The 11,698-nt window shown below is 45.7% G+C and overlaps 1 protein-coding gene across 1 annotated transcript; it reads left to right on the forward strand.

The window, feature by feature from the left end:
• The first annotated feature begins 2,221 nt into the window (after positions 1–2,221).
• eef1e1 (eukaryotic translation elongation factor 1 epsilon 1) lies at positions 2,222–8,571 on the forward strand. The gene is made up of 4 exons (XM_036522007.1): positions 2,222–2,328; positions 3,463–3,660; positions 6,604–6,699; positions 7,144–8,571. The coding sequence occupies exons 1-4, from the start codon at positions 2,245–2,247 to the stop codon at positions 7,285–7,287; spliced, it is 522 nt and encodes a 173-aa protein (XP_036377900.1). The 5' UTR covers positions 2,222–2,244; the 3' UTR covers positions 7,288–8,571.
• The last annotated feature ends 3,127 nt before the right edge of the window (positions 8,572–11,698 follow it).

Here is an 11,698-nt window from a genome sequence, read left to right on the forward strand (position 1 = left end):
CATTTGTTATCCAGGACAGACTTCGCTGATTGTTTCCAAAAATAATCTTTGTAATTACCAATAAGACAGCAAATAAGGAGCACATTCGGCAATTCCATAACATGTGTAAGGTGATGCAAGGCTCTGAATATATTTCACACAAACATAGATGTGAAACAAAGCGCTACACAATTGTAGAGCGAGGTACGTCAAAATGATTGTCCTGTAACTAAAGCAAATTCATTTTGATATGCTTCCGCATTGTTTGAAAATGATTCATGTTTTTGGAGGTAATTGTACATTCAGCTCTTGCTCTTTGTCCTCTTCAAGCCTTAGGGGTGTGAAGGGCTTCCACTGGCTAGTGCGGTGACTGACTTATCTTGATTGGTTTAACTGCTCTCCACTTTAAATAACTCTCCTCCAAGGGGAGCAGAACCAGCTGAACCTGATCTCCACACAGCTGAGTGACAGACAGCACCCCGACTGACAAGAGGTACAGGCAAGAGACACCTTGATGCTGTAGTCACTTTCCATGATGTCAGAGGCGCCTGGACCTTATAGAGTTAATCAGCGTGCAGCTTGACTGACATCTGACACGTCATTAGAGAGGAGTCAGGGAGCATATCTACAAATCCAAACAGACATGACACACAATGGAAAGACAAGGAGACACCAGGGGACAGATAGTCCAGGAGACATTGTGGAAGCTTGCTGCAGGATATACAAACTCTAGATCTTCAATGTCATTTTGATCGCATTTTCCAGATTTCCCTCATGAAAAAAATAGCTCTGAAATATAATGTGGTGAATGCATGTTTGGATATAATATTACAGCAGCACAGAAAAAAAATATTTTGCAACTGACATTCTTGTAAAATGACTCATTGTAGAGAATTTTCCCCAACTGCACAGCGTATGTGTTACATTAATGTTATGATGTGGTGTTTATGAACTGTTGCTCTATGTTTTTTATAATTACTTGTAATTTTTATAATTAAATGTTGGTTAATGAATGAATTCTATTTACTGATGATTTTCTGTATAATGAAGTGTACATGATTTTGAAAAAGTGTGTTTAGATATTGTGCATTGTTTGATAGTGTCACCTTGGAGTTGCCACTGCCTCCTCTACAGTCTGCATTTAGCAATGAATTCATTTAATAATGGGTTTAACAGGTGTGAGGGCTGAAAGACATGCCAAAATGATCGCATTTATCACTAGAGCAAAAGAGACTGTAGCTTCAATCAGTCTCTTAAGAGCATTTCATTTAATCAAAAACAATTACACTAATTCCTTTTGGAAATGATTATGACAAATTTCCCCCCTGCTCTTTCATTTATGATTAATCTTCTCCTCTATTCCCATTGGTTTAAATATAAAACACACTAGCAATAGCTTCCATTTTGTTTGTTTGCATTGTTCGTTAGTGTAGGAGTGGGTGTTCCATACGTGCTAGGATGCATGTCAGAGAATCGGCCACTGATCAGGGGCCCCCACAGGAGAATATTCATTCACTCTCACTGTTGTTCTGTTCTGGGTCACTTTTTCTCTCTCCATCTCTCCCACTAAAAATGAATAATTTCACTATTTTTTACTGAATGGTATTTTTTTGGCACCTGTAATATTTGTGATATATGTTTATACCGGATATATATCTCACTGGCTCCAAGTGGAAAATTTGTTTTAAAACAGCAAAAACAACTTGAGCCATCCAGTCGTGCATAGAAATATTTTACATTTTGATACGAAATATATCAGACTATCTTAGACTCATATGAGCCTCCATATTTGGTAGAATTTCATAATTGCAAAAATACTGCTAACTTTGACAATGACATATGCAGTCCTTATAATATAGCGCTCTTTGCATTGTTTTTGAAACAATGTCTCTAGTTTTCCCCCCTATAGCCTTCAAATGTAATTGATAGCATGTTTTATTTTTGCTGTTTTTGTCTGTTTGTTTGAGAGGGGTGGTTTGCTGTAAACAAAATGTACACTTTTTGGGTAATTTGTGAAACAACGCAGATACCGGGCTGTTCTAACCGTGTGCTCGATATTCTCCCTGCTTAAATGAGCACGGTAGAACCCCCCATGCCCCCCTATCATTTTGGTAAAGCCGTAGCTGCTGGCCTCTGAAAAGCAGGCTGTTTGATTTCTCCTGCGCCAATTGGTTGCGATTGCTGATGTCTCGTCGGAGGGAGGAACAGGCCGCGACCAATCGCAATGAGCTCCAATGCTTCTGCGCTTAATACCAGTCAGCAAAGATGGCGTTGAGAGAGTTATCCTCGCTGGAGAAGTCCCTTGGACTGAAAAAGCCTAACAAATACAGCACACAAGGCGACAAAAAGGTGAAAAGAGTCTTCGAATATTGAAATAACGGCCATCGATAAGGGCAAAACTGGAAAGGTTTTACAACCAAGATAATATTATAGAGAGCAGCACGTGCGCCACGTAATGAGTAATAATTCTGTTCTTCATCCTTTCATTTCTTCTGTCTAGCGAGCTAACGCTAACTTAGCTGTCCTCAAAATGCACGGTAGCTGTATTACCATAATTATCTTGTGTAAGCCCCGGTGGTGTCAATAGGAATATTGGCCAAATTGAGCCTGAGTCTGACGCAATTTGTGGTTAGGTAGCTAGCTACCACCATGAGGATGGCGTAGGAAGCCAGCTAGCGCCGCATAGTAAGTCCCGCTGGCTTGCTGACTTGGTAGTGACCATAGGTAGATAGGTTGCGATGAATGCATAAACTCTTGTGTTAGAATCAAATAGTGACTTTCTCTATCGGCCAGTGGAACTGGTTCATGAAGTACCATCTTTAATTACGATTTATTTACGGGTTCATTTGCACGCTGGGAAGGTGTTTGTGCTTTGACATTTGTCTGCAGCCAGTGAATAAATATTTGGCTGGCTCACTAGGCTGGCTAGCTAGCTTCATAGAAAGGTAAATAGTCCACTGAAATTTCACCACATCACATTCACAATATGCAAGATAATTAAGAATTTTAAATGTCTTATCTAGTTGATGCCATATGTACAATTATTAACAAGCTCGTCTTCCTAGTAGGAGTACGTGTTAGTTGGTACAGAGCTCATGACCAAAGACATAGATGTGTCAGAGTACACTTAACCAGAATTGCCCCAGTTGGCTTACCTCTGTCAACCTGTCATTGAATGGATGTTGACACATTGCAGATGGGCCTGCATCAGTGCCTCCTTCGCAAAGAGATTTCGCAACTTTTTTTCTTAAATATTTGAGCTAAATCATGGTTGCCAGGAAGACAGGCAGTGTAGTATGTCCTCAGTAAAGACAGATTGCTTTTTTAGCGTAATCTTACTAGCAAGTGTCATAGTTTGTACAGTGGTCGTCTGATGCCCCTTCAGATAATGAAGTGGAAACCTTCTAAAACGAGGAGAACAGAGTCCCCCGGTGACGTTTAGAGTGCTAGCTAGGCCTAATGGCGTATCCTTGTCCTCCGCAGGTCCCTGTTCTCCAGAGCAACAATGGGCCCAGCTTGACCGGGCTGGTGACCATCGCCACTCACCTGGTCAGGGAGGCCGAGCGGCCCGAGCTGCTGGGCGGCTCTGCGGAACAGAGGGCCGTAGTACAGCAGTGGCTGGAGTACAGGGTGACCAAACTGGACAACTGCCCAAAGGAGGAAATCAAGACCGTCCTTCAGGTACCACGTGCACCCTCTCCTTCATTTGTGTGCTGCAACATTGCTGATATTTAAAATAGATGTCTAGACCAGGTGTGGTGAATTTCATTTAGTATGTTTTCATTTGTTGTTTTCTTTATGCTGCATTTCATTACTTTATAGATCTCTGTACTGTCACATAGCCCCTGAGACCAACTAATGATTTTATGGGAATTTTGCATAGCAGTTCTTTTTAAATGTGGTTCTCTATCTGGATGTAATATGCTCTGTGCACCCTGTCAGAGACATTATACTAAGACTGAGATTTAAGATTCTTAAATCTGATTAATGCAGAATTACTGTCAATATGGTGAGTTTCAAGTGACACAGCGTGGTGATTGCATGTGAGTGGATTGAACATTGGTACATTTGTACATTGTCATGATAAAAATTTAAATTTGCTCAAGGCAGTATGAGCAGTTATTAAGTTTCCATCTCTACGTATTGAATTACTGGATGCATAAATTAAGGAGTAGAAGGTGTGGAAGTAGATCTGCTTTTAAACAGTTTATACTAAGCATTCTGAAGGCAAGAGAACAGGCAATCTATTGTAACGCATGCTGCTAAACAGTTCAGTTCAGAGCGCTTCCTCTGTTAAATACAGCCTAACCAGATCACCCCCTCTGCGATGCTCTGTTCACATATCTACATGTGGTGCCAGCAACAGCATCCAGTTCTTGCAGTCCACAAGTCAGGATTCTCCTCATTTATGAAGAAAAACATTGTTCATTCAAACCAGTCAGGCTTGGCCGTGCGGCTTCCCCTCTTTGGATCGTGTCCGTGGGAACCGTCCCCTTGGCAGCGGCTGGTTTCTGCTAGTGAGCGGCCCCGGTCCTCTCGCCTCAGCACAGCTCTCCCCGTCACTCCAGAGCAGAGAAGGGTCAGGGATGGCAGGGCCCCAGAGCCGGCCCTTAAGCGAGAGTCGGGTTTCTCCTCGTCTGAGTATCAAAAGCCCGGGACAAGCTGACAGCACGTGGGGGGTTGGGGGGGGTGGTGGTCGGGGTCCGGGGGAGATAAATCCATGCTGATCGGCGGCCCTCGGTGGCGGGTTGTGCGACGTGTTTAGGGGGGGTCAGAGAGGCGAGGCCGCGGACGCGCCGGGGCGAGCACTTCCGAACGTGGCTTCAGGAGGGGCAGCCTCGCCGCGGATGGTGTGAAACGGCTCTTACGCGACCGGCCAGCTGGACAGGCCCCCCTCGGCGGCGTTCATCACTCTCACGTGCCGGTTGTCCTCGACGTGCTGCCGCGAACGTTCCGTGCCGTGGTCTGCTCAAAGCAGGAGTGGTGCCACTCCACGCAGATCGAATGAAAAGGTCCTGAACTGCATTCCCTTAGAGCCAGATACACGTACACTTTTGGGGGAAATGCCTTCAAGTAGCAAAACGTCTGCTTTTGAGTGTTAATTTCCAGTGCAACTTCGGTTTCTCCGTGGAAGAATTCTGCTGTAAAACAGTATTTAATGGGTGCTTTAAGTCTGGTGACAGGGTTGTCATTAGACTTCAGTTTTTCATTATAATGAAATACCTAGTATATATTACATTAATTAATATTTGTTTTATAATAATATGATGATAGGCATTCATATATTGTTTGTTTCATATTATGTTTATTATATTATTATATACAGAAGTCTTCATTTGTGTGTCTGAAATGGAACAGCATATCCATCTGAAGCAGTAGCTGTAGTTCCTCAGCAGATTCAAGAGAAACACTCCCCCACGTAGAAGGAAAGGCAGGTACTTTTTGAAATGAGCAGTTTTGAAAAACAAGACTTTGCTCAGGCTGCTTTCGGTGAGCATCCCTTTGTAAAGGTTAAAGCAGTTGGCCCCTTACCCAGTGTGTGTCAGTGCTGTTGGAATAAAGCTGGATACTGCAGTGTGTGGTGCTGTAGCTCAGGGCCAGGTGTTCCTGGGCTGAGTCTCTGAGTGAGCGGTAACCGCCGAGACGCTGGCGGGGGGAATGGGGGGGGGGGTACGGGGGGGGGGGGGGGGGGGGGTGCTACGTTCTGCGGGGGTGGGGGGAGTGAGTTGCTCAGCAGCCTGGGCCGCGGCTGGGCCTTAGCTGTAGGCATGGCAGGGATCCGATGGCGGAGGCAGTAGCCCGCTGCCTTCATGCCTTGCTTGGCAGCGCACTCCTGCCGCACAATAACTCCATTAGCCCTCAAGATCTGCGCAGCGCAAGTGCTAAAGACGGCGGCGTCCCCCGAGACCTGAGCAGCCAGAGTTGTGGGAGGGCTCATTAGATTAGCCAGTCACTGAGTCTGCCAGGAGAGGGCCAGGCGACCTCCTCAGCATCTGCGGCAGCGCCCGACTGTCCGCAGTGCGCCGGGGTTCCAGGAGGTTCCAGAAATCCCCCCCAGGTCAATCATTATCTCCATGCACATATTCTCCATTGAAACGTGCAGCTCACGCAATCTGATAAATAGGTTACCCCCGTGCTCTTTTTTTCTGGTTAAACTAAAAGTGAAGGAGATGCGTGTGTACTGAGGAGTCTCTGATCGACCCCTGTTTATGTGCACGTGTAGCTGTTCGGTCTTTCCTATCAGTCATGGCGTTTCAGGGAAATCTATTCATGGCTTATGCACTTAAGGACTTATCTTATCTTATTTATTGTGCCATGCTGTAATTGCTGTAACAATTTTAATTTTAGTCTTTTCGCGAGTTTCATTGAGTGGATTAAAAATGAACAAAAAACAACATTTAAGAAAAACAATATTTCTCATTTGAAATCAGCCCTACTGTCTTTGATGTTATTAACGCTTCTTTTAGTAATGTTTTCCTACACAGGTACAATCTTCGGTAGCATTTTCTTATACTGAAAATCTGCGGCATTCAGGTAGATTAAAAATTGGATTAGTGAGAAGTTGTTGAGAAGGAATAAATCTATTTTAATTTCTGGGTGTTTATTAATTTGTTTGTTTTTCAGGACCTCAACCAGTATCTGGAAGATAAGGTGTACATGGCCGGAGACACTTTCACTCTAGCAGACACCCTCATGTACTATGGAATCCATCACATGATGGTAAGACGCACAAATAATTGGCAGTGATGAACATGGGTTTCAATCTGTGTTAAAATGAAATGGTCCGAGCACTCACAGTTAAAGAGTCAGATGGAAGAAAGTCGAGACGGGTCATCAAAAAGATGAAGAGCAAATTGATGTCTTTAGTCTAAGGCTGGGACCAAGGAAGTTTTGTTTGGCCCAAGGCTTGGTGAGGATCAGGGATCACATGCTCAGAAATGTCAGCGTTTGTGGCAGGGATGGAATGTTGCCACCAGCCACCCGACACAAGAGAGTCAGTTTGTTTTTATCGTCATCATTAGCCTCTGAACCGAGGTCAGCCCGCCACAAAAAGCCGCCCTCCCGCTCTCCCACCCTTGCTGCGGTGAGCGGCAGCTACAGGGAGCGTGGAGGCGCTCGGCTCATGTGACCGTCATCCCTCTGCCCCTCCCTCGCCCCCTGCAGGTAGACCTGGCCATCCAGGAGAAGGAGAAGCACGCAAACGTGTCCAGGTGGTTCGACCACGTCCAGCACTACCCCGGGGTGCGGCACCACCTGCCCCTCGTGGTGGTTCTGAGGAATCGCCTCTACACCGGCGGGCACCACTGAGAGCGTCGTCCCAGGACGAGGTGGTCACTGGCAGCCCCTCCATTGGGTGGGAGTGTGTGTGTGTCGGGGGGCGGGGGGAGGGGGTGCCATTTTGTCCTGTGCCACCCTGTGCACCCTGCTTCACTCCCTTGCCCTCAGCGTCAGCAGTCAGGATAGCTGACGCCCAGGTGCACGGCGTGAGCGGCAGGGAAACCCGATCTCGCTAAATCTGTCGGTGTCGGCTGGCGTTTGGCTCTCTCATTTCCTATGTTTTTGACGGTGGTCGAGGGTGTCTTTTTTTCTGTGTATTAAAATATTTTTTAACAATTAAAGAGGTCGAAAGGATCAGAGTATCAGGGGACTTTGTCCAAGTGCTGCTAGGAACACAACCCAGAAAGGATTCTTGTCTATATGATAGTTATTACATGTTATATGGCTGTCCATTACAGTTTACAGTAACAGTTCATGTGAACATTCAGTCTAATCTCAGCTGCGAGTGAAAAGAACACTTAAGGCAGTGGGAAGAGGTGAGAAAAGGGAAAATTTTTGCAATCTTTTTGCACATCTAAAGGCTGTTAAATCTTATTCTAACAATGTTCCCTTTATGCTGAATATCCATTTTCCCTAGTAAATGCCACATCCTTTTTTGTGGCTACGCTCTTGAGAAAGTTTCCGCTTTGCCTATGCACTTGGCCCTATTTTTGGTACAGAACCTCTAGCAGTGTGGGATGCAGCCTCCAGTCGAAATCAGAGTTACTTGAATCAATCAGCGTGTTTATGCTGAAGGGGAGAGGGCAGCTCACCAGCTGTAAAAATGGATCCATAATTGGCAGGGTTACTCTGTCTATGGGGCCCGGGTGAAAACAATGCATTGTGTGTCACTCCTTTAGTTTTTTCCCATTCGCAGAGCTGGAGGGCGGGAAATCCTTTTATGTGCAACATCCCAGTGTTTGCATGCCTTGCACAAACAAACTTGATTCATCTATTAGCAGCTTTCGGGGGTATTGTCCGTCCCTGGACGCGTATGTTGAACACTAGCACCACATGGGGAAAAAAATGCTCATTCCTCAATCGTTTACGTACAGTACCCAATTCTCCACCTGCTGTATCCGTACGAGTTTCACCCTTTAATAAAAAGTCATGGTGAAATCTGTTGTCTTTTCCTGTTTCTTTGGGATAAGATACATTAATTGAGACCCTTGCTTCTTTGGCCTTTTCGCTGAAATGCTTCCATATGAGCCTTTGTATCGTAACTGGTGCTTTACCGCTATTATTAATGGTGTTAAATGTCAACAGAGTGTTGTCCTGTGCCAATAAAGGAAAACAATTACAGTAGTGTCATCCCATGAAGTGCTCTTTTCTTCCTGTTTTTCCTTGCTGATAATGAATCTCCCCACAGAATTCAAAGAATTTGTTTTCATCGTTCGGTACATCCGTGGTTTTGTTAAAAAAGAACGAAATGCTAGACAAAGAGCTGTGTGTTTTAGAAAGTGTAAACTTTCAAAAAAAAACAAGAATCTTGCCATCATTGGAGCATGCCTTGTGACTTGATAAGGGAGAAGTTTGTGGGTGTCTATAACAGAGCCACTGTTGTTGGTTTATTTCTGTCCAGATTAAACATGATTGGGTGTAATCTTAAGAAAAACTGACCGCTGCACAGTTCTGCTTTGAGAGGTACTACCTAGCAGGAGCTGCACTTTATAAAATTAAAATCACTTTTTGTGATTTTTCGTAGCGGCGAGGTCTGCAGACACCTTGCCTTTGTCCGTCCCGAATGTCCAGGTCCAATAGGTGCTGTAGCATATAGAATTAAGAAAGACACTGAGATTCTTACAAATACTAATGTAAATTTCAGGAAAAGGTAATACTGAAATGTTACAAAAGGTTGGTCTCAAGATTGAAGTGGGATCTTTCAGGTGGTGCCAATTTCAGCTGATTTTGGAAAAATGTTGAATGTTTTTTTTTTTGTTGTTAGTCTTTTACCAGTACTACTGTGTTAAAATGTTTGCAATCACATGACCTTTCAATTCTTGAAGAATTGGTTGTACTCTGTCTAATGTAGGAGCATTATAATGCAAAGCAGAACATAATGAACTCTGCTGAATAAAGCCACAACATGAGGTCCAGACAGGCCAATTAGTCTGCTCCCTGTTTCATTCTTCTGCAGGGAGTTCGCCACCTTTCGGGTTAGCCCTCCCCTGGAAGGGGTGTCACATAGAGCTGAGGTTTCAGATTCCCCCCCTCTGGGCTGATGAGGCAGATTCCTTTACCCTAACCCCCCTTGGTCACACAGAGGTCAGAGGTCAAGTGAATGCAGGACACGACGTGGGCTCCCGGGTGACTTCTCTTCCCGTCAGGGGTCCTCCTTCACAGTGTGTGACGAGACCCGCTGCCACCTCTCTCCGAGGGCCAGAGGCTGTTCTGGGAAGGTTAGAGGACCAAGTGGAGCCGTGGAGATCTCCTGTGACCGAGCGTCTGGCTGCTGACACCTCGGTGTCCTTCACCTGGCTCGCAGAGTGGAACACCACAGGTGCAACAACCAGGGCCTGGCATCAGGAATTCATGATCACGGAGGAAAGTCCGCGGCCACAGCCCACAGCACAATAGTTTCACGTCAATCTTGCATGGTGAAGGGGACCGTTTACGCAGTCAATCCTGAGAAGATTCCATCATGCAGCTGAAGACGCACAGCGTTTATGTTCATGTTAATGCAGACATTGAACAAAGCCTGACGCTCTGCACATACTATTAATTATGTCAAGTTAGCAGGACTGACTCATGAAACGAGACGTGTATCTGGCAAAACAGCGGGCTTTGATTAATTCGATGAAACAATCAACACTGCGTGGGGCACATTAGCACTGAATAAGTGCCTGTGACAGCCACTGCGTTATCGTTGCTTTACAGTATGTGACATTGCTACCATGCGCTCGTAAAGATGACATCTGATTGTCTTTTGCTATTACACAAGTGTGACGCGAGGCCAAAAGTGCCTCCTCTGGCTGAGACACTGAGGGCAACTTTGGCAGAAGATTTCTGCCAGCTGCAGAGTTTTCATGGTGCTAATGGTAGATTCTGTGGTGTTCCAGAGGGTGTATTTTCAAGGGTAAATAGATCTTTCAGTGCAGATTTTCAGGGGTGAATATTTTTAGGGAGAGTTCTTGATGTGGATGGGGGGGGGGGTCTTTTGAGGTTTAAAGACGTTTTTCTGTATACAGTCACCAGTTGCAGGCTGTGGTGACAGATAAGTGTTCTCAGGAATATTGTTTAGAACCTGACTGTGAGTAAGAAATTGGATGTTTTCAGGAGCAGTCCAAAGTAGTGGCGATTTTCAGGGGTACGCATTGTTCAGTGCATGTGTGGGTGTGATATTTTCAGGGGTAAGCATTTTTAGTAATCTATCATAACTGACAGAGGTATTTTCATGGGTAAATTCTATATCAATGTCCAGTAATGTGTAGTGTCATGTTGAGGAATACAAAATAGTTTTCATTATTTTTTTTTAAATGACTACACTCTGCTTCAGAGAGAAGCCCAGGTGTGTTTGAGTGTCTGCATGTGTTTCAGAGCCTGGCTTTCGGGGTGCAGCCACTCGCCACAGCAGTCAAAGAGTGCTTCCACATCAGCGAGGAGGTGCACATGTGTGTCCTCCGGCAGAGGGAAGATCATGCTCGAACCCAGGTACAGCTGGGAGAAAGGCGTACCTGCCCCAGCTGCACACGGCCTCCAGGCCCTGTGTTGTTTTGTATTTATGCAACGCATTTGCTCAAGTGCACACCTTTGTGGAGGTGGGGGGGGGGGGGTTGCCCACTCCTCAAGAGAATAAGAGAATGCTCTATGAATCTGCAATTTATTAACATTTTACATGCACATTCTGCCCTATAGAGGCAACATGTAATCACAAGTAACACAACATTTTTTTTTCCCGCGTTTTAATCGTCTCGTTGAATTCACAGACAATGCGCCGCTGTGCTCTTCAGTCTCTCCTGCAACCACAAACCTCCTGATTATCTGTCCCACCAGCTCGCCACATGTTTGTGTGAGCGTTACGTCTCATCCTAAACACCCCAAACGTCCCCCTTCGCCGCCCATCCCTCGTGGCAGGGCAGAGTCGCGAGTGAAACGGACAGCGTCGGATCTGTGAGCCTCAATGGCGGGGGGGGGGGGGCATGTCGCGGATTACGAGGTATCTCCCTTCGTTCCTTCAGCACCACAGGACTTGCCGCGTAACTTCAATTTGCCCCCTCGCCTTAACGTCTCCTGATATGATGTCTGGACGAAGGGCATTCTGAGCGAAGCGATACTAATAATAATTGCAACTGAAGCCCCCCACCCCACCCCGTGACAGAGGGGTGTGCTTTTTGAGGGAGCGGGTCGTGCCTCGCGGACGCACTCCCATCGTAGGGGGGGGGGGGGGGGGTGCAGACACGTG

This window comes from Megalops cyprinoides, chromosome 2 (genome assembly GCF_013368585.1).
Source record: "Megalops cyprinoides isolate fMegCyp1 chromosome 2, fMegCyp1.pri, whole genome shotgun sequence".
NCBI lineage: Eukaryota > Metazoa > Chordata > Actinopteri > Elopiformes > Megalopidae > Megalops > Megalops cyprinoides.